This window comes from Arachis ipaensis, chromosome B03 (genome assembly GCF_000816755.2).
Source record: "Arachis ipaensis cultivar K30076 chromosome B03, Araip1.1, whole genome shotgun sequence".
NCBI classification, from domain to species: Eukaryota; Viridiplantae; Streptophyta; class Magnoliopsida; order Fabales; family Fabaceae; genus Arachis; species Arachis ipaensis.
The window spans coordinates 93,133,852-93,157,802 of NC_029787.2; the positions used below are offsets into that span (position 1 = coordinate 93,133,852).

Below are 23,951 nucleotides of genomic sequence, written 5' to 3' on the forward strand. Positions count from 1 at the left end.
TAATTTAATTTTAAACTATAACTCTTAAATTTTAAATAATAAAATCTAAATTCTAATTTTACAAAATAATGTTAAATAAATAACGAGAGCTATTTAGAAAAAATTAAACTATAACTCTTAAATTTTTTTTTTTTTACAGCCTAACGTTGTCAACCCCTTTCGCTTCTTCCACTCGAAAGATGATAATAAAAGGATTCCAACTTCTTTTTTGTGCTTCTAGTTTGTGGTAGCATGGATGAATTTTCATTGGCTCTGAAAAAATAAGTATATAAAACAGTAACATAGACAAAAAATTATAATTTTTAAGGTTGAATCGTTGAACCAATCACATAGTATTTTTTCCTTTTGTATATTTCATATTCTTTGTGTGTGTATTGTGCAAATTATGGGCATGCATTATGCTCAAATTATTTGTAATAAGATACCATAATGTGAGACTATTTTTCAAGACTATTGAAATTATTTTGAGAAAGTGATCTTGTTTTTTTTTTTATCTTTTTTATTTTTTTAATAAATGAAAAACAATTTAATTGAAAAGGATGATGTTTAAAAATTTAATCTTTCAATAAGTGATAAAAAAAAGATGATCAATGTAGAATTCAAAATTTGATACATCAATGGTTTAAAAATTATGATTTTGAACCTTCAGAAGTATTTTTTTATTTTTGAATTTAGCAATTATCTAAACAAAATTATATAAAATAGGTTGGAGACATAATTTTGTTACCATCCTCTTATTTCAAGTTCTCAACGGGAGAATAGTGGAGTGTACCTACAAGAATTCTGACACTAAAATTAGTATATGTCACGAGAAGAATTAAGATAGAAATTATTCATGAGTTCATGTATTTGGAATAGTATATATGACTAAAATTTAGTTGATTATAAAATAGTGAGATACTCTTTTCATAAAGTATTTTTTATGAAATACTCTCTTTTCATGTCATGCTCTCTTTTTTTCTTCTCTAGGTTTATCGATATAGTAATTTTCTCTTTAAGAGTGAAAACAATGGTTACAATCAAGGTTGTGAGATTGAGAATCGAACTAGTTAATAAACCAGTAGGGTTTTCTCTTTAAGAGTGAAAACAATGGTTACAATCAAGGTTGTGAGATTGAGAACCGAACTAGTTAATAAACCAGTAGGGTGACTAGTTCAATAATTTAATGGTTCTAAGATTCAATCGAAGTTCAATCGATTTAATTAAATATTAAATAAAATTATTAAAAATTCAATATATAATTTCAAATATTTAAATTCAATCATTTCTAAACTAATAAAATTCAAATTTTCACAATTTCACATAATAAATTGTCCATAATTTATCATTAAAATTCATAAATAACTTCAAATATCAAAATTTATAACTAAAGAAAATCAAAGCGCATATAAATAACAAACACATAATGTTCTACCACCAAAAGAAACAATATTACGGACAGCATTGTCTTACTACTGTTAATCACTTTATGATTGTTCCATCTTCAACGTACAACAAAAACAATTAACCATCAACAAAATTAACTCAAAACTTTAGAAAAATCAATAATTCAGAATAAACAAAAATTAACAAAATCAGTATTATACTATTATTAACTCATTAACTCAGAAATCAACTCAAAAGAAATCTAACAACTCAAAATTCCATCATCAGAATTATTAACAAATTAAATCACAAAATCAACTCAAAACAAGCGATAATAAATTGAACCCAATAACTCAAAATCACAAAATCAGAGTTATTAATGAATTCAATCACAAGATAGTGCGAAACGAAATAGAATTATCCATGTATTTTATTATTTACAATGGTGCATGTCTCATTACTGTCACATGAGCATAAAAATAATGTAGTTTTGGACAGTAAAATATTTATTATATTTTGAGTTTTCATATACCATTTTATCAACTGTTCTCTATTTATCACAAATTTTATCAAAATAAGTGAAGTTTTGTTTCAAAATATATTATATCTATCTTTCATAAATAAATACGTAAAATAAGTAACAGTACATATAAATATCATCGTTAAATTTTAGTTTTTTTTTTTGAAACAAAAGAAGCTCAACACAGTACAGTGGAGCAAAGGGTTCTACTAACAATAGTTACATAAAATTAAATAAATCCTGTCAACTGCCAAAAGGATTACTATCAGTCCATTCTTTGTAACTTAGAAACGTCCTCCTTATTACGATCTCAACACCTGCTTCTTTATGATTGAAGATCCTAGCATTACATTCCATCCAGATATTCCAAATCACTGTGAAAAACCCAATCAGCCACTTTTTCTGCACTTGTTTTTTCTTATGCCTACCAGTCCAACTCTCAAACAGTTCCCTAATGGTACCAGGGATAGCCCACGCCTCACCAAATCTCCTCAACCAACTGCACCACACCTGCCATGTTAAATCACATAGAAGGAATAAATGTTCGACCGTTTCTATCTCCTTCTTACACAGAACACAGATATTATCACTGGGAATAATAACGCCTAGCCTACTCAATCTTTCCTTAGTATTCACTCTACCAACCAGCACAAACCATCCAAACAGCTCAATTCTCGAAGGTACCACACCTCGCCAGACTGAACTTGTAAAGCTGTAACTCGTGATCTCATCTAACATAGTCTCTGCTTGAAGAACCTGCATAACAGATCTAGTAGAAAACACCCCTTTACTATCAAACCTCCACACCATATGATCCTCTGCACCATCTGCCAACTTCACCGGCCTTAGCCTTTCATGAAACTGGTGGAGAAGTTCCATCTCCCATTGGAACAGTTGCCTTCGCCATTGGAGATTCCAAATCCACTCGAGTCCATCCCAAAACCCACAATCCCCTATCTTAAATTTTAGTTAATAAAATTTTATTTATTATCTTAAAAGATCAAATTAATATTTTGTTTAAATTAATTAATTCAAAGTTAAAATTTTCATGACCTAATCTGCCAATCAAAGCGTCCACTGACACGAATTGCAACAATATCCCAAGTAGGGATGGCAAAATTTTCCAAGACGTGGGAATCCCTGCGGGGACTGCCCCAAATGGGAATCTGATTGTGGAGAATTTTTCCCGCGGGGATGGGGATGGGGGACAAAATTTCCCCGAAGCAGGTGCAGGAATCCGAGCCGGGATCCCCGTCCCGTCCCCGCTATTCCCCGAAATTTATGAATTCCTTGAATTATTCTTGAAGGTTGTGGTAGGCTTAGAGAAGGGGGGTTGAATCTATGCCTTCCTTTTAGTTGCTGTTATTACCCTTTTAAACAAACTTTCAATTCAGGTTCTGTTTGAACTCAGCAGCGGAAATTTATGAGACAATTTATTTTTGTTTCATGAATATCAGAAAACAGAACTCAGCAGAGAAGAGAAAAGCTAACACCAGCATGTATTCTGGTTCGGTTGCCTTGTGCTATGCAACCTACATCTAGTCTCCTCCACAACTATGAAAGAATTTCACTATAGTTAACAGTATTACATACGCCAATTTCACAGGATTGACCCAATCCTTTCACACTCAAATTCTAACCTAACTTGACATTGGCTATACTAATACCTAACTAATCACTCTTAGTGCTAACCCAACTAAGAAAGGGATACCTCACAGGTACAAGATACAAGACATAGACATACCTAAAGAAATCTGAAAACTACTCTAGGCTTTTCTCTCAAGTGTTTTACTCAGCCTTTTTCCACTCATGGCTTTTACTTGAGCTTTCTCACAATGCCTTTTCTCACAAGAAATTAAAAAAAGATAAACATAGAAAAGTACATTACAATCTGTAAAACATGAAGGAGATTGACTTCATCAGCAGCCTCTTTGCTATGTGCAAAAACAGATTCGCAAACCTCAGATGCAGTTCTTCAGTATTGGCCGAATGCTTCTTTGAAAGAAAGCATTATCCAAGTAGAGGAACTTCTTAACAGAACACTGTTCTCACACTCTGGTTTTCTCTCCTTGCCCCTGAATGAGCAGAAGGTCTTCTTTTATCTCCTTGCATGTTGCTGGGTTCTTCTTCCAAGGTCAACACCTTGAGCACTGTGCTTCACCAACTCACCACATCACCTTTTTCACAGTTAATCCCCAAATTGGAAGTTTGAGTCTGACCTTCTTTCTTGACCGAAAGCCTCAGGGAAGCAAAGAAAATTATTTTCAATAGTGAACCCAGATCTGAACTCTTGAGATACTTCTTGGTCCCCAAGAAACAATCTTGACCATTGATGTACAGCAATGGTAAACAGAGATTGCTTTCTTCATTTTCCCAAATTAGGAATTTCCAAACTGTCTCCTTGTTGCTTGACCGAAGACACAGAGCAGTAGAAACAAACATTTTCAATGGTAATCCAAGATCTTGGCCATTGAAAAATAACTTGTCCCCAAGACACATATATGACCGTAGATGCACAGCAGTGAAGATCAAAGAATACTTTTTCCATTTATCCAAAAATGATAAAGCAGAAGATTTGAGATGAAGTGAAGAAAGTAAGTTGCATGCAAATGGAAATAAATCACCTTTTAATTTCTAACTCAACTTGATGGGTGATTAGATCTTTGCTTTATGATTAAGCTTTCTCTTTCTTTCTTCTCTGATAAAAGTAGCAGGAGGAACACAGCTCTCTTTCTTTTGTTTTGTTGCTGACCGAAGCAATAAGAGAGAGTGAAGTCTTCAATCTTGTATTAGAAGCTTGGTGGGATCCACTTGGGTAAGCAACTCAGGCTTGGGTTGGCATATTCAGCTCGTTGGTTTATTTGGCTTTGTTTCTTTTGGGCTCCACTTGATTAACCAGCCCATTAGCCTTGATATTTTTATTTTCATTTCAATTTGGGCTGCTTGATTAAATTTTGGCCTGTAATAATTTATAAATAATTAGCAACATATAATTATTAACACTCAACACTAATTATTTATTTTGTCCAAAAATAATGTTTGTCATCACTAATTAATTTAGTTAATTTCTTAACTCAACAATCCTTAATAGTTTATTTCTCATATATGTTTTTTAGTCATTTCTCACACACACATATATATAAAAACCCAAAACTCCTAATCTTTATTTGCATAACCCTTCTTCAATTTAGAGATCCCTAAGGCTGTCCATACTCCATCCAACCTCTCTGCAGCCACCCGCTCGTCACCCTTCTCACCGCATCATCACACCTCACCGTGCCATCACCCTTACCGCGTCGTAATTTTTATTTGCGGTGTTCCCTTTCGTAACTCTGCCGTCGTGTCCATTCTCCTCTCTGTTGCCGCGTCTCCCGCCTCATCCACTGCTTTGTCCTTTGGCTCGTCGTTGCGTCCCCCCATTGCGTTATTTCGAAAGAAGCCATCATGGTATCATTTAAATTTTTTGTATAAAATCTTGCAATTTTTGTATAAGATAGATACTTGCACCTCTATTCATATGAAAATTAATAATTAGTTAGAACTTAGATGGAGAATGGAGATGGAGAGCAATATTCCCCCACGACGAAAAATGGGAGCGAAAATGGAGAGCAAATCTGAGAGCGGGGATGGAGAGCAGGAGGCATCCCCTGCCCCCATCCCGCCCCATTGACATCCCTAAGCCCAAGCCCGTACCTTCAATAGCCCGCGGATACGTCATCGTCACTCCACTTGATCTAAAACAAACGTGGAACGCGAGATACGAGCATATGGGAGTTGGGACCAACCAATATTTAACGAGAGACCGACGCAGTGGCGTCTTCACTCACATTCACTCTCACTCTTTAACAGGGCACACACAACAAAGTTGATCCTTCATCCTTCACTCATACCATATCATCTCTCTCTTTCTCTCTCTCTCTGAGTTGAGATGGCCTCAAATGTCTGCAAATCCGCATCGAGAGCCGCAAGGTCCCTTCTCTCTGCTTCCAAAGGCTCTCGGTTTTATTCAGGTTCGTGCTTACACTCCTTCAATCCTCTCCTATCATATCCTATTCATTCATGTTGTTTATCACTCATTATATGCTAATACCCTATACTCCTTCATTGGATCTATCTGAGCTTTGATTACCTCTTTGACGCTGATTTCATTTCCCCAACGTGCTTCTCTTGTCGCCACTTTTATGGATCTCTTCTATTCTCAATTTTCCCCCTATTTTTAGTTTCGTAATTTATTCACATTATATTGCCATTATTTAAGGGCCATTAAAATAATAATTTGGTGCAACGAGATCTTTCTTCCAGTGTGAGCGGTTATCTCTGATTAACACTACAGACCTTGATTTATTTCTGTTTCTTTAGGGTTATGCTTAATCATTCTAAATTGCGGAATAAATAAAATTGGAGTATTTTCCTCTTTGATGAGATGAATGAGTTGATGTTTGCAGAAGGACGCGCAGCAGCATCAGCTGGAGCTGTTTCATTGAGCAGGAAAATGCCATTTTTTGCTTCAAACTATGGCAGGGCACGTGCTGATTCTGGCCCTGCATCCTCATCATGGGTCTCTGGAGCTCTGGCTCTTCCTGCTGCAGGTTTAATTTTAATTTAATTTAATTTAAATTGTGCATTAATAGAATAGAATAACTCTTACTTGAAATCATTTCAGTGTTTGCCTACTGTTTAATTCCATGAAGGGAGACATAAATGCATTATACTTTGCTACTTGTTACAAATATACAATCCCTTATCCCCCACCGCATAGTGCATAACAATGATTACTCCATAATTTATTTTTGTTGGGAAAAAAAAAAAGAAAAAGACGGAAGAGGAGCCTTGTACCTTGCTTAACTTTAGCAATGTATCTTCCGAGACCTCTTCTACATCAATTGCAGTGCTTGGTGGTCAAATTGAGGTTATGGATGTAGTATAGAATTTACTACCTCCCTCAATATTCACACCCCAACATTATAAAGGAATATCCAAACTAGAATTAACCATGAATTAACATTTTCCATTTCATTTTTTATATCAATATTCATGCATCAATATCCACAGACCACGATATATACATTGTTTTATCATGGTAGTTTGTCAACCAACGGTTTGCGCTATTCTATGAATTTATCAATGTTGCAAAATATTACAGTAGCCATCCTTTAGCCAGACATTCAACACCTAATTTTTCACTTTTCTTCTTCTCCTATGACTTGTAGCTTACATGCTTCAGGATCAAGAGGTGCATGCTGCGGAGGTAAACATAACATCTTCTCTACTGCGCATCTTCATGTCTTCTTCACGTCTTTCCTTTCTTTCTTTCTGGCTTGGTACAATTCTTATGTGCTAATAATGTGTTCACCTTTTCCAACTCAGTTGGAGCGCACTTTCATTGCCATTAAGCCTGATGGGGTGCAGAGAGGCCTGGTAAATTGAGTATACATTTTTCACAACTTTAATTTGTCCCTACATGGCACAAATAGGTCCCCACTTAATTAGTATAAGGTGTTCTTTTTGTGCAGATCTCAGAGATCATATCTCGTTTTGAGAGGAAAGGATTCAAGCTTGTGGGAATTAAAGTAATCATCCCTTCAAAGGAGTTTGCCCAAAAGCATTATCATGACCTCCAAGATAAACCATTCTTCAATGGGCTGTGTGATTTCCTAAGCTCTGGTCCTGTCATTGCAATGGTTAGTTACAAACTTAGAATTGACTAAATCTATGTCCTTGAAAAACGAAGACAACCACGCGAGTGTTCCTAACATGTTTTCCAAAAAAAAACATGGATGTGATATATAGGTGTGGGAAGGACAGGGAGTTATTACCTATGGCAGAAAACTGATTGGAGCCACAGATCCTCAAAAATCAGAGCCCGGAACTATTAGGGGTGATCTGGCTGTTGTCGTTGGAAGGTACTGTTTTTTTTAAAGGAACTTACTACCTAGTTTTTCTTTGTACATTTTACAGATGCAACAATACATTCTCCATAATAATGTGACTATGCAGAAATATCATCCATGGGAGTGATGGTCCGGAGACTGCAAAGAATGAGATTAAGTTGTGGTTTAAGCCAGAAGAGTTGGTCAGTTTCACTAGCAATGCGGAGAAATGGATTTATGGTGTCAACTGATTCCTTTTTCCCTCAGATAGAGAGCCAGTATTTTTTGGAATAACTTATTAGGCTGAGAAGTAAATCATGTTCATCACTTCAAGCTACAAATAAGCGGGATTTGGATATAGTATGTTAGCTCCTACATTTCACTCTAATATTAGGAACTTAATAATTGTTCGATTTCACCTGTCGGGTGAAGAGTGAAGACAATTTGTGACTATTTATTTGCTTCACGTTACCAATAAACCAAAACAGGTAATTTATGCGAGAGAAAAAGAAAACAGATCATTTAAGGATAAATACCATTTGAAAATTTATTTTCTGTTTATATTCTCAAGTCCGGTTTTTTAATTCTCAACATTTTATAACGAAACAAGTAAAATCAACAGATTCCTATCGGCTCTTTTTATTTTCTAGTTCACCTCTCTTCTCAGTTTTTTTTTTTTTAATAAAACCGCTAAAAATGAAAATAAAAGATAACAAACGGGATCTTGCGTTTATCCTATAAAGGAAATCAGAGATCAAACTGAACAGAAGTAATTGTATGTTTAGGTATTCAGTTATGTTGATAAATTCATGTATATCATATCAGTTACGTAATTCCAAAACGATAAAAAAAAATTGAAAATTGAAAATTGGGATCCTAATTTCAATTTCTTTCAATATTCAGAAATATTGCATTCGATTATACTTCAACGTGATTTCAATCCCGTTCCATGATTTCAACAGAAGCGAAAAAACATACTTTATCTGTTGAACTCAAACACAAAAGAATGTCTTCCAAATAAAAGCGTTTGAGATGATACGCTACGCCCCTTCTGCTAGAGTCCTCTTTGAGGTACTAATGTATAGAACTGCATCAAAGAAAGGAAGGTATTTCAATTATATTTCAATCATATAACAGTATTCAGTTATAGATTATGAGTAAAGAACTGTATATGTCAAGCATTGGTACCATTATTCCCTCGAATGAAGGCATCACCATACTTGTTCTTCAGTTGCCCGTTGACATACTCCTCTGTTTGTTCCATTGCAATATTCATATAGCCATCAAGACAAGCCAGGATACCTACAAGATTAACCACAAGGAGTAAAAGTAACTAATCTGTACCCAGAAGCAAAACTCGTAATGTAAGGCCATCAAAATACATTCATGATCGCAACTCTCAAAACAGGGAATTTGTAGGCCTATTATTTGGTGCGTTCAAGAGACAGGTTCCGCAATTCCAATTCAATTTCCCAACTCTAGTTCTACATTGTGTCCTTAGCACCTCAAATGAGAAATGGTTGTACTACAACGAAGACGGAGGGAATATTTTGGAAAGGTTACGCAAACAAATGAACAAATTTCAGCCAATTTGTGAATTGTGATACTAACTAGAGTAATGATTTTGATTTGCAAATTGAAACTGAAATTGAAATTGCAGTTGTGTTTATGGAGATCACCGACAATATGTATAGCCAATAAAGTGAAGATTGTGTGAGAATTGGGAATTAGGGTTTAGGATTTAGGAATACCGACCACGATAATCAACGCCAGAATTGAGCTTGACAACAACGGGGCGGCCGCGAATGGACTTGAGGAAATCAGCAGGGGTCTTTGTGGTTCCAGATCCTTTCTCTTTCTCTTTCTCCGCTGCTCCACTCATTTTCTAGAACCTTCCAAATACAAATAAAGACACAGTATCTTCGAAGCAACAACCAACTCAACCCTCAATCACCTCCGATCAAGACAATAAATAAAAATATATTAGAATTTTATTTTCAGATAAAAATATTTTTAAATAATTTTAGGATGTAATAAAAATAAAGATTTTTTTACATAATTAAAAAATTAAGATATTATTTTTAAAATTTGGTAACTTTTTTTGCTGAGTATATTTTTGTTGTAATTTTTTAAAAGTATTATTGGTTGTTAATAAAAAATTACAAAAAAACATATACTAACGAAAAATCACCAAATTTTAAAAATAATAATATCTCATTTTTCTAATTATACTTGTAAAAAATCGCATCAAAATTCAACCTTTAATGTATTTTTGAGAAATACATCTTTAATGTTAGATAATCTTGCACAATATCTAAAATTAAATATATATTTCTTAAAATTTAGTGATTTTTTGCTAACTATATATTTTTTGTGATTTTTTAAAAGTATTATTGGTTGTTAATAAAAACAAACATACTTAATAAAAAATCACCAAATTTTAAGGATAATAATATCTCACTTTTATGATCATGCTTGCAAAAAATCACATCAAAATTCAATCTCTAAGCCATTTTTTAAAAATATATATTTACTATTGGGCATTTTTATCATATTTTTAAATTATTTGAAGGCATTTTTGTTGATAGTAAAATTTAGATGCATTTTTGTCGGCGTTTGAATAATTCGGGAGTGTTTTTGGTTGTTAACCCAAATAAAGATTCAGGACTCACAAAAAGGTTGCCGGTGCTAGCGACGGTGGTCGTCAGCGTACTATGACGAAGGGATAAGCAAGCCTGACTGTGCTCAGCGGAACTGATTTTCTTTTTTCCTCCAAAATGAGTAATAAGTAGAGGAATTTTAGAAGTCAGAACTCAGAACCCACATTAACACTATTTATTGCGAAAATATAAATCATATATTTTGGGTTTAATTTTAGACCAATATTTTATATTAGTTTCCAGGAATAGAGTTAAACTCTAAAATGGTCCTGAGATTGGCGTCATGAAATAAAATCGTCTTTGAGATTTTAATTGTACCAACTACGTTCTTAAGATTGATAAAAGTGCACCACATTAGTTCTTGACCCATTTTCCATTAACGACGTGATGACATGGCTTGATGACGTGGGCTGTTAGTGACACGTGTCACTCCATAGTTTGACCACGTGTAATGGTATGATGATGTGACCGGTGACACGTGGCATGTTGATGTGGATAGTTGTGCCACGTCTCATAATTCTATTTGGCCCCGTATCTGTTTGTGCCACGTGCCGCAACAGTATCCGTCTACGTGTCATCATTGTAGATATACCAAATTAGTCCCTCACTTTGCATTAAGTGACTCATTTTAGTCCTTGAAATTGAATGTCGTATACCAAATAGTTCCTTCACTAGTTTTTTTTCTCATTTTTTTAAAAAATTTAAAATTTTTAATATTTTAGATGCACTAATTTTAATTCTATTTTTTCATATATCGTTTAAATACAAGTGCTTTTATAAAAATTTTTAAGATTTTAGTTTTAAATATATAATTTTTTATATAATAATTTATTCTACCATGTAAAAAAAAAAATTCTTTCTACACCTATAGAAAGACACATGTCGACATTGGAAGAGGGTAAGAAACTATGCACGCAAAACTGGATAGCATGTTCTATAAAGTTGGGTCCCACTAATCTATAGATTTGCAGTTTGGTTAGTCTTACAATAAAATATTCTATGTGCTAAGTAGATGTTGATCCATATTAATTACCATATTAATTATCCAATTGTATTTATCAATTTATTTATGCATTTTATTCTTAGTAGGTGTAGATATTTATTATATCTTTTTTAAGTCATAAAAAAGGAATATTTTAAAAAAGCCATTAAAAAAATACAAGAATAATACAACAGGTTCAATGCACATTCACATGCATATTAGTTATTGAATGAGTTAATACTCAAAATCGTCCCTGAAAGATACCCCGATCTCCATATTAGTCCCTAAAAGATAAAGTTAATCAAAAGAGTCCCCGAAAGTTACGCGAGTTAATCAGGTTCGTCCTTCCGTTAATTTGCTTGATGACATGGCTAACGTCTGCTCACGTGGCACGTTAACTTCCATGCTGGCAGAGAAGGAATACGACGCCGTTTTGAGGAAATGTCCAGATAGACATGATTCGGCGTCGTTTTGTGGAGATATTGGATTCAAAACGTTGCAGAGTGGATTCACCCTCTTCCTTAACGAGTATCTCCACGTCTGGCTCCAAATTGTTTCGTCTCCCTCAAGCCATGCCCTAACCCCTTCAAGTTGCATTCGAACATCGCCAGCCACGTTTGTCGTCGTTGGTTGACGATCAAAGCCGAGTAGCTGTTGGTACTGAGAAGAGTGGTCGTCAGATGTTAGCAACATTGATTGTGGAAGAAGCAAGCGTGACGGTTAGAGGTAAGCATTAAAGTTTTTTCTTTTTTTTTGAAGTCAGTTTGTAGCCTGATGTCTTAGGGGTGGCGTTCTGTATATCTCTGTCTGATTAGGGGTAGGGGTTTGTGTGACTGTTGTGTAAAGTCAGAATGCATTGCTTTGAATGCCGTTGTGATGATATTGTGTTATGGATGTTTGATGTTAATGGTAGTTAGTTTTCGTTGTTGCATGTTTGTTTTGGGGTTAGGGTTTCTTATGTTATGATTGAAAATAGGCAGTTGCAATCTGTGTGGGCTAAGGAGGTTTTGTTGTTTCTGCTTGTAGATGGAAGGTCCTCCGATGACCTTTGTGTTTCACCATGGGGGCTGTTTAAGAAGAATGCGGAAGGAGATATGGTATACGAACCCGATAATACAGAGGTGTTGATGGGGGTTGACGGAGACACGCTTGACGTCTTCTATGTAAGGGGTTATTATAGGGAGTTGGGTTACATTGAAGCTGGAAATTGTTGGTGGAAAGATCCTGGAGTTCCTCTTTCATCAGGGTTAAGAAGCTTAGTCACAGACGCAGACTTGGTTGCCATGTGCAAGGATTGCAGGAGAAACCACAATCTGATCAATATCTACCTTGAGCATTGTATCTCTCAGCCTTGTATAGTAGGCCAGATTGAGGATGAAGTAGTGAATGTGGAAGCAGAAGGGTTGAAACAGGGGAAGTGCAGTGACCAACCTGTGAAGAAACCCACAACAATTGATCCTCAGTCCCAGAAGCAAACCTCTCACCCCAACAGATCAACCTCACAGCCCAAGTCACAGCCCAATCCAACAATGAAGCCCATATCTGAGCCCAATCAACCAAATGTGAAGCCCATGTCTCAGCCCAATAAAGCAGCCCACCAGCCCAAGAAGACAACATCTCAGCCCAAGAAGACAACTGCTCAGCCCATGAAGCCTGTTTCTCAGGCCAAGAAGACCAATTATCAGGCCAAATCAGTCCCACCTCAATCAAAGTCATCATCAGAGGCAGGCAATAACTCACAAGGGGCAAAGGACAAACAAAATAGTAGTGGCTGCAGAGTCACAAGATGTGGAAGACAAGTGAAGGAAGCTCCCCTCTAGGAAGATGACACTGACTCTCATGACTCTTATGAGAGTACTGAAGATGAACTGTATAGGCCTCCAAAAGTTGTAGGAGACAAGCTCTATAGCAGTGAGAGTGACAGTGACTCTGGGAAGGGAAAAAGAAGTGAAAAAAGGGACAGCAGGTCTAAAGTCAGAGAAAAGCAGAAGCCCCCTAAGAAAAGACTAGCTGATAAAGAGATAGACACTGATGATTCCAACTATGAGGGGTCTGAAGAAGAAGAAAGTTCTGAGTCTGGTATGTTAATTCCATTAGGGTTAGTTGTTTCGTAAATTATTATGCAAATGTTAGGGTTTCTAATGTGTTAATGTTTATTGTTACCAGATTTAGATGATAGTGATGCTGCCTCAGATGCTGACTCCTGGCATTCAGAGGATTCTGATAAGGTGTTGGAGTCTGATGAAGAATCACCAGCTGTGTACCCTCAGTTCAATGACAAGACAAAGTTTAGAGAGTTGAAATTCGAGGTCAGTATGGTATTTAAGTCCAAGTCTGAATTCATGCAAGCAACTATGGATTATACAATCCAGTGGGGTAGAAATATTCTGTTTTCAAAAAATGACAAAGTTAGAGTTAGGGCTGTCTGTAAGTCTGAAGATTGTCCCTGGGTAGTTTACTGTGCATGTAATAAGCAAGATGGTTCTTGGCAAATTAAGACACTAGTAGATAATCACACTTGTCCTAGAAGGAGGAAAAACAGAGCTGCAACCCAAACCTGGACTCTGAGTAAACTAGTACCTAAGCTTAGAAAACACCCAACCATGAAGCATCGAGAGGTTTATGACTGGTTTGTTAGAAAGTGCAACGTCTATCTCAATAGCACATGCATTACAAGAGCTTTGAAAGCCGCTAGGAAAATAGTCGAGGGTGATGAGATAGCTCAATATGGGTTGGTGTGGGACTATGCCAATGAGTTGCTGACTAGTAACCCCGGCTCCACAATTCAAGTGTCTGTTATCCCCATGCCTGAGAGTCCTTCCCTGTTTGATCGCTTCTATGTTTGCCTTGATGCCTGCAAGAGGGGGTTTAAGGCAGGTTGCAGACCCTTAATTGGTCTTGATGGAGCGTTTCTGAAAACACTACATGGGGGTCAGATTTTAACAGCTTGTGGCCAGGATGCTAACAATCACATACTTGTGATTGCTTATGCCATAGTCAGCGTTGAAAACAAGGACAACTGGAAGTGGTTCCTTGAGTTACTGCACAATAACTTGGGAGACTACAGAGAGAACAAATGGTGCTTTATTTCAGACATGCAGAAGGTGAGCACTTTATTGATTTTGATAGGACAAAACTGGGACTATTTTGATTTAATGAAGTAACATTGAGGGATGTATTTGATTTAATGAAGTTATCGTAGGGACGAATTTGACATGTTATCTTGTCGTGTCTGTGTTAACTTGCAGGGGTTAATACCAGCTGTTCAGGAAGTATTTCCCAGGGTACACCATCGATTCTGCGTCTGGTATTTATGGCGCAATTTCTCAAAACAGTGGTCTAGTACTGAACTGAAGGACATGGTTTGGGAATGTGCTCGGTCTAGGACAACAGTTGAATTCAACAGAAACATGAACAGAGTGAAGGTAATTAATCAAAAAGCATGGGAATATCTCGACAAATGGCCAAAAGATGCATGGACAAAGGCCCACTTCAGTGAACTGCCAAAGGTGGATAACATATGCAACAATGCTTGCGAGTCTTTCAATGCAAAAATCAAGCATGATAGGGGCAAGCCGATTCTGACATTAGCTGAGGAAGTAAGAAGAATCATCATGAAGAGTATTGTTGACAATCGGAAGAAGCTAGAGAATTATCAAGGGATTCTCCCCCCTGTTCAGCAGAGCAGACTTGAAGCCATGACAGCGTTGTCTAGCCACTGGGCTCCTCAATGGTCTGGTGATGAAAAAGAAGAACTTTATGAAGTTCATGGCTGGCCAACCAATATGGTGGTTGACCTGGGAAAGCATACATGCAGTTGTCGTTTTTGGCAACTAACAGGTAAAAATTTCACCATTTAGTTACTGTAATTTTCTTTTATGCACGACTTCAAAATAATGATTGGTTTCTCTATGTAAGGGATGCCGTGTATGCATGCAATCTCAGCTATACAGGATAAGAATGATAAACGTGCTGAAGACTATTGTCACGATTGGTTGAAAATGGAAGCGTACAGGAAAACTTATTGCTTCAATGTGAATCCAGTGAAAGGTCAGGATCTGTGGAAAAAAACTCCACACCTAGCTCCCATCCCACCACCATTTAAGGCAAAGCCTGGAAGACCAACGAAGAAAAGGAGAAGAGACAAAGAGGAACAACCCACTGGGTCAAAAACAAAGATGAAGAGGAAGTATAACCCTATCAGATGCATGTATTGCAATGAGATAGGACACAACAAGCGAAGCTGTGCAAAGAAGAAAGTTACCGAAGCTGAGGAGCATGCTAGGCAGCTGCAGCTACAACTAGCTCTGGTTGCCCCTGCTGCATAAGGGGCTGCCCCTGAAGCAAGCACTGTCCCAGCTGAACCTAATCCAGCTCCATCACAAACAGTAATTGATATTAGCCAGTGTGACAGTATACCACCAACCCAAGAAACACAACAGGTAATCTGCCATACGTGATTCATTTTAAACATTTGTTATTTTGTTATTTAATCTCATTTCTTTAATAAGCTAAATCTAAATCTAGATGTACCATTAATTTGTGTAGGAACAAGTCACTGCTAGGCCATCCAAGTTAAAGGTCATTAAAGGGAAAGCCAGACTTCAGTCGTCTCCTAAACCTACTGTAGCCGCACCAGTCGCTATCTCTGCTGAGACAATCAAGGGGACTAGTTCAGCCACTGCTAAAAAACTGGCCGACTTTATGACCTTCGTTCCTACTCCCACCTTCAAGCCCCCAAGAAAGACTGATAAATGACTTTGATTAGTGTTGAAATGTATTGTGGTTCTATTTTTTTTTGTGTGAGGATGCTTTTATGTTTTTTTGCACAGGACAACTGGAGTTACATTATGTACATTTTGGTTATCTATGTCACTGAAAGTTGTACTATGCCCTTTTATTTTGGTCTAGGATACTTTTTAGGTTATGTATCTTTATGTAAAAGCTTATGACTTTGATGTGGTCTGTTTCCTATGTTAAACCTTTTGGTCCTTAAGGAAATGTGACATCTAGCCTTCTATGGCAACTCAATATTTAATAGTACTTTGACTACTCAATGTTTAACACTACTTTCACTACTGATTGTGTCCATTCCTTAGTACATGTTACTTTAATAGTCATCCAAATTAGTTTGGAACCTTTGAATTGGATTGTGTTGTCTTCATATAAAAACACCAAATGAAACATCTATTCTCATTCAATGGATTCATCTCATTACACCATCAAGTGTTTCGAATTTGCTTTACTTGGAACGACACAACAAACTACAAACAATCACATTAAGCACAACTACCACAAACAGGAAAACTATTAACATTTTCAATGCTTTTACTTCAGCTTCCAAGCTGCCCAGTCTCCATGCCACCTTCAACCTCCATTCATCACAGTCACTATCAACCTGCAGCTCAGCCCCATAATCTTTCTTCGTTCCACCTTGGCCCATCCCTTCATACTCATCATCCTCAACCCACTTAAAGTAGTTGCAGTGACTGCCCTTCTGAAAATTCAGAAATCAAAAAATAAAAAATTAAACAAAATCCCAACACACAAAACAACATAAAAAAACCATTAAAATCTTACACAACACTCACCCGGTACCTTGGACATGCACGGAATAGTCTATCTGGGTTCTCCGCTGTCCCAGACTTTCTTATCGCAGCCTTCAACCCACAGAAACATGATTCCTCATGGGGTTTCCTCCTGCTTCGCATTGAGGCGCTGGAACCATTACTGCCGTTCAAGAACAACGACACACTGCCACCACGGCCTCCATTTTCGGCATCCATCGTCGCCCGAAACCACCAATTTGAACACGAACCTAGGCATATGGCCACCTGATTGATGAAGGCGACCTATTTATCGTGGAATTTAGGATTAGGTTTCAAACACTTAGGGACTTATTTGAACTGTTTTCTTAAACTTACCTTGTCAGCAATAGCTCATGACACGTGTGCCTCTTCCACGTTGGAAGCTAACCACACACATCAGCAACCGTTAGCCAGGTCACCAGCGGAGTTAACGGAAGGACGAACCTGATTAACTCGCGTAACTTTCGGGGACTCTTTTGATTAACTTTATCTTTCAGGGACTCATATGGAGATCGGGGTATCTTTCAGGGACGATTTTGAGTATTAACTCGTTATTGAATAGCCCTTGTTAATTTTTATTAGATCAAAATCACTTAAATATTTTTAACACTCAACATAAATGTATCTTAAATTCAACAAAAATATAAAGCTTATACCTATTAGGCTATTCCTTTCACAAAATTAAAAATTAAAAATAAAAAGTAACAAATGCCTCCTAAGCAAGGAGTAAAATAGGAACTTATCACAATCATGCTTTCATGTATTTGTAGATAAATTTAAATCATCAAACATCAAAATTTAAATAACTTAATGCATTTAAATTATGATTTTTTAAATATGAATATCATGAAAATGTAAATTCTTTTTTATTTTTTTGTACATGACAAAATAAAAATATGCATTTTCTGTCATAGTCCTGCAACAGTGATGGACCCAAAAAATTTTAAGAGCGAGGACAAAAATATATATCTTAAAATAAATTTTATTGAACATTGTTAATTATATTAAAAATATAATAGAGATATAAAATTTAAAAAGAGTTAGTGAACACTTTTTATAATTAACAATGTTCAACAAAATTTATTTTAAGATATATATTTTTGTCCTCGCTCTTAAAATTTTCTGGGTCTATCACTGTTTGCAGGACTATGACAGAAAATGCATACTTTTATTTTGTCATGTACAAAAAAAATAAAAAAAATTTACATTCCCATGACATTTATATTTAAAAAATCATAATTTAAATGCATTAAATTATTTAAATTTTGATGTTTGAGATTTAAATTTATCTACAAGTACATGAAAGTATGACTCTGATAAGTTCCTATTTTACTCCTTGTTTAGGAGGCATTTGTTACTTTTAATTTTAATTTTTAATTTTGTGAAAGGAAAAGCCGAATAGGTATAAGCTTCATATTTTTGTTGAATTTAAGATACATTTATGTTGAGTGTTAAAAATATTTAAGTGATTTTGACCTAATAAAAATTAACAAGGGCTATTCAATAACCAATATACATGTGAATGTGAATTGAATCTGTCGTATTATTCTTGTATTTTTTTTAATAGCTTTTTTAAAATATTTCTTTTTTTTATGACTTAAAAAAGATATAATAAATATCTACACCTATTAAGAAAAAAAATGCATAAATAAATTGATAAATACAATTGAATAATTAATATGATAATTATATGGATCAACATCTACTTAACACATAGAACATTTTATTATAAAACTAACCAAACTGCAAACTTATAGATTAGTAAAACTCAATTTTGTAGAATATACTGTCTAATTTTGTGTGCATAGTTCCTTATTTTCTTTCAATATCAACATGTGTCTTTCTATAGGTGTAGAAAGAATATTTTTTCTACACGGTAGAACTCACATTATAACATATGTTATTCCTTTCTTTCACTAAGCTTAATATAACCATTAAAGTATAGGAAAACTTTTAGGTATGGCAGTTACTTTATTGGAAGTCTGAAATTTTAATAATGTGATCCGTTGGGATGTAAAATAAAATAATATGAATGGTTGTGATTTGTTTAAGAATATTAGAATGCTCTCTAGTTCTATTTATTGTTGGAGAGCTTGCAACCTGCAGTACCCTTGTACTGAGAGAATACTTGGTCCGTGACGCATAGAGACATAGAGTGCAGCTGAATTGTTGGAGGCTGCGAAACCAGAGCCAAGGCATGGTTACGTGGCTAATATGTATAGCCGACCCAAGTTTTTAAAATAATAACTAAGTGATGGGCTTCTATCTCTTGGATAATAACAAACTTCTTTCTTTTGGTAGAAGGACTGAAGCCATAAAAAGAAGTGTTGGCTTATTGGGTAAAGTTGGTGAGTGAGAGAGTAGTGGATCAGGAAAGGAAAATTCTGATTGTTAGAAAAATAGTTGAAAAAAAATTTTATTCTCGCTAGTTTAGAAGAAATAATGTATTGAGTAATGATGTTATGAATTTTTCATATGCTAACAATAGAGAAGCCAGGCCATACTTGTATGACGTAGGTATGTTATAGTGAATTAATTTTATTTGAGTTATAATATTATTAAATGAAACAGTTAATATTTTTTGTTAATTATATTAATAAACAGATATAAAAATTAGTCCTTTGTAAGCTTTTTAATTAATAAATAAAATAAATGTATTGTTTATATTGTTTAGATAATTACATAGTAAGTAATAGATATATTGATTATTATATTTTTTCATACAATATTATAGAATCACTTATTTATTAAGGATTTATGCATTATAGAGCATTTTGAGATAGAGTTAAAATTTGAGGATTTAGTAATGGTATAAAGTTAGTTACTACTTTTTTTTTAAAAGGAAAAGAGCTCAACACACTAAGGTGAAGCATACAGGATCAAGCCAAGCTAGAAGATAGACCACTTTCGAAGGATCCTACCCCAAAGAACCAACATCCCCACGTCATCTTTGGCATAGCCATCAACAACCCTAGGGATGCATACCCCTCCACTCGTCACAACTCAGGACAGTCATTGAGATGATCTCGTCAACGCCTTTACTTCATTCTGAAAAATCCTTCTATTTCGCTCCATCCAAATATGCCAGATAATCGCGCAGAAGCACCTCAGGCGCTGCTTTCGGTCTTCCTTTCTTCTCGACTCATCTGTCCAACTCAGAAAATGGTCCTTCACTAGCTCTGGAAAGACACAGGGTCGGCCAAACGCAGATATCCATGCACTCCACACATGCCAAGCAAAATCACAGTCAAGAAACAAGTGATGGACCTGTTCATCATCCTTATTACACAAGACACAACGCTTATCATCCTGGCTAATAATCCTGAGACGGCTTAGCCGTTCCTTTGTATTCACCTTGCCAACCAGGACAAACCACACAAATAGCTCCACTCTTGGTGGAGCCAGCCCTTTCCAGATGGTATTCCTGAAGCTGTATCTGGCAACATCCTCTGATAGCATTCCTTCTTGTAGCACCTGCACTAAGGAGTTAATAAAAAAAATACATAGTCTATCATATTTCCACACGACTCTATCCTCCCTATTATTCACTAGCCTCACATGTCTCAACACCTCATGTAATTGACTCAGGAGTTCTAACTCCCACTAAAAAAGCTCACGCCTCCACTGGAAATTCCAAACCCACTCTAGCCCATCCCAAACTCCACAATCCCCAATAACCGACCCACATTGGTTTGAAACAGAGAAAAGTCTGGAAAATCGATCTTTCAAGGAACCACAATGCAACCACAAATCCTCCCAAAACCAAGTCCTTCGTCCGTCACCAACCTCCATGGCCAGACCTGTAATAATCTTATCCCTCAGAGTCTGCTCCTTAAATTCTATATGGCAAATATCCTTCCAAGGGCCTCCTCTAGTAGGGAACACTTGTGTAGATAGTAACTCATTCAGCCTCAAGTTATTACATGAACAGACCACCTTCTTCCACAATGGGCACTCTTCCTTCGCAAAACGCCACCACCACTTAAACAACAGTGCAGTGTTCCGAATCATAGTATCTCCAACTCTCAGCGCAATGAATTTTTTAGGGGCCTACATCAACTCCCATTTCACCAACGCCATGCCCTGTCTCCCGTCCTCCTTACTCCACAGGAATCTTCTTTGTGAGGAAGAGTAATTCTCTCTAGATTCAGATCTAAAAACCTAAAAACTATCATAATGAGAATATGTGAATGTGTATGTCTCTGTGTGTTGAGTCTCTGCTTGTTCCCTAGCTTTATTCTATGTTTCTGGGCCGAAAACCGGGTCAAAACGCGGCCCAAAATCACCCCCAGCATTTTCTGTTAATTTTGCAGATCACGCAGGTCACGCATACGCATCAGTCACGCGTGCGCGTCATTTGGCGTTTTTTCCTTGTCACGCATAGGCGTTGTCCACGTGTGCGCGTCTTTTGTGCAGACTCCAATCCACGCGTACGCGTCAGGCACGCGCACGCGTCGCTGCAAATTTCTCCGTTCCGCGCGCTCGCGTGAGCCATGCGTGCGCGTCAGTGCTCGCTGGTCATCTCCTTAGTTTCTTGTGTTCCTTCCATTTTTGCAAGCTTCCTCTCCATTTTCTAAGCCATTCTTGCCCTATAAAGCCTGAAACTCTTAAAACACGGATCACGGCATCGAATGGTATAAAGGAGAATTTAAAATATACAAATTAAAGATCTCTAGGAAGCAAGTTTTCAACCATAGAATAAAACTAGGAAGGGAAATATAAAATCATGCAATTAGTATGAATAAGTGGGTGAAGACTTGATGAAACCACCCAATTAAACACAAGATAAACCATAAAATAGTGGTTTATCAACCTCCCCATACTTAAACATTAGCATGTCCTCATGCTTAGCTTAAGGAGATAAAATAAATGAGTAGGAAAAAGTAAGACTCATGTAATGCAATGCAACCTATGTATATGAATGCAACTATATGCTAAAATAATTTTGCCTACTTGGTTAAAAGTAAATAAGTTCTTCAAGACAAACATAAATCGAATATCACTAATTAAAATCATACAGTAAAAACAATTAAACTTGTAAGAAGACAGCTCATGAAAGCAGGGAACATATAATTAAGCATTGAACCCTCACTGATGGTGTATATGCACTCAAATCTCTCAAGTGTATAGGGTAATTACTCTACTATTCTCTAATCATGCTTTCTAAACCTTGTTCTTCACCTAACCAATCAACAAGTATTTAATGTACCAATTGCAAACATCATGAGGTCTTTTCAAGGTTGTAATGGGGCCAAGGTAAAGGTGATGGTATATATATGGCTAAGTGAGATATAAATTGAATCCTTGATTAACCTAAGCTCTTACCTATACATACACTCTATACTTTTAAATTCATGCCTAACTACCCAAGGTTTTCCCACTTTTGTATTACATACTCATGCATCAACTTTTCTCTTAACTTTGTATCACACATGCATTGATCTTTTCATTAACTTGCTTAGCATTGGGGTAATTTTTTCCCCTTATTCATTTATTTAATCACTTAATTACTTGAATATTTTTGGATTTTTTTAAAGCATAAAAATAAACATAGCATTACCAATGCACATGGACTTTTAATTTTTCTAGTTTCACATGAGTAGGTACCCAAATTTCTAATATTTTATCATGATACATTCCCTTATTAACCCATGTTCCCACAATATTCCCACTCTTTATTGACACACAATCTCTATCTTAAGCTAACAAAAGATTCAATTTGGGGTAGTTAATTTATTTTTCTGCTTAAGGCTAGTAATGTGGTAAAATATAGAACAAATGGGATTAAAAGGCTCAAAGTGGCTAACAAAGGTAAATGGAAGGGTAGGCTATTTGGGATAAGTGAGCTAATAAAATAATGGCCTCAATCATATGCATGCATATAACACATTAAACATTAGACATATAGGATAGAACAAAATAAAGATTACAATCATAGAGAAGCAAACACCCAAGAATAAAATATTATGGTTAAATAATGTAACCATGTAATTAAGCTCAAATCTCACAGGTTGTGTGTTCTTAGCTATCATTTATGTTCCAATTTACTGTCTTCAAACAAATTTAACACAAAAATTTTTGCTTTAAATTAGTGAAATTTTTCAAAAATAGGGTCTTGAAAAGAAACTTATTATTTTTCAACCACATAGAACATGCATGCAATTACCTATTACTATGCTATCTATCCTATCCTAATAAAAGAAAAATAAATAAATATCTTATTTTATTGGTGTTAAAAAAGAGAAATTACCTCCGGAAGTCAGGTACTGACTGACCTCCCCACACTTAAAGCTTGGCACCGTCCTCGGTGCCATCAGTAAAGTCAGGTACTGACTGACCTCCCACACTTAAAGCTTTGCACCGTCCTCGGTGCCATCTGTCAGGAACAAAGGGAGGCTGGTAGCAGCATCTCCACAATCGGGACCATCATGGTTGCCTGTGCTGGTAAATGAAGTAGAGTCCGGGGTGTCTGGGTTTTCTCCAGGTGTGTGGTTACCAACAAGTAGCTCCTTGAGATATGTAAATCTACGCTTGTTACGGCGCTCTCTTCGCTTTCCTTGCCGGTCAAGCCGGTCTAACTTCTCAATTATCTGAAGGAGCAGTTGGTTTGTTGAAGGTGCTTGTGATGTAGTAGGAGAAGGGATATCTTCTGCTGGTTCTGTGCTCCGGTTAATAGTAGCTGCTGGAGGTCTGATATACTTCTCGTTAGGGACGTACTGATCATCCCGTGGAAGCATGGCCTTGGTGTCTGATGAGCGGATAATTTATACGCTTTTTGGCATTATTTTTACATAGTTTTTAGTATGATTTGATTAGTTTTTAGTATATTTTTATTAGTTTTTAATTAAAAATCACATTTCTGGACTTTACTAGGAGTTCGTGTGTTTTTCTGTGATTTCATATATTTTCTGAATGAAATTGAAGGACTTGAGCAAAAATCTGATTCAGAGGCTGAAGAAGGACTGC

The 23,951-nt window shown here is 36.1% G+C and overlaps 3 protein-coding genes across 3 annotated transcripts; 1 reads left to right on the forward strand and 2 right to left on the reverse strand.

Annotated features, from left to right (window-relative positions):
- Window positions 2,129-2,764, reverse strand: LOC107633393. Its single transcript, XM_016337029.1, has one exon. The coding sequence runs from the start codon at window positions 2,762-2,764 to the stop codon at window positions 2,129-2,131; it is 636 nt and encodes a 211-aa protein (XP_016192515.1).
- On the forward strand, window positions 5,826-8,316 carry LOC107630707 (nucleoside diphosphate kinase III, chloroplastic/mitochondrial; the record flags this gene model as incomplete). Its single annotated transcript, XM_016333912.1, is given in 7 exon segments — window positions 5,826-5,895; window positions 6,331-6,474; window positions 7,096-7,133; window positions 7,253-7,303; window positions 7,399-7,566; window positions 7,676-7,788; window positions 7,883-8,316. Coding segments are annotated over 7 exon segments (708 nt in total), but the record flags the coding sequence as incomplete, so codon positions are not given.
- On the reverse strand, window positions 8,552-9,724 carry LOC107634545 (sm-like protein LSM36B). The gene is made up of 3 exons (XM_016337991.2): window positions 9,511-9,724; window positions 8,944-9,057; window positions 8,552-8,842 (listed from the first exon to the last, which is right to left on the reverse strand). Exons 1-3 carry the CDS (start codon window positions 9,635-9,637, stop codon window positions 8,796-8,798), a joined length of 288 nt encoding a protein of 95 aa, XP_016193477.1. The 5' UTR covers window positions 9,638-9,724; the 3' UTR covers window positions 8,552-8,795.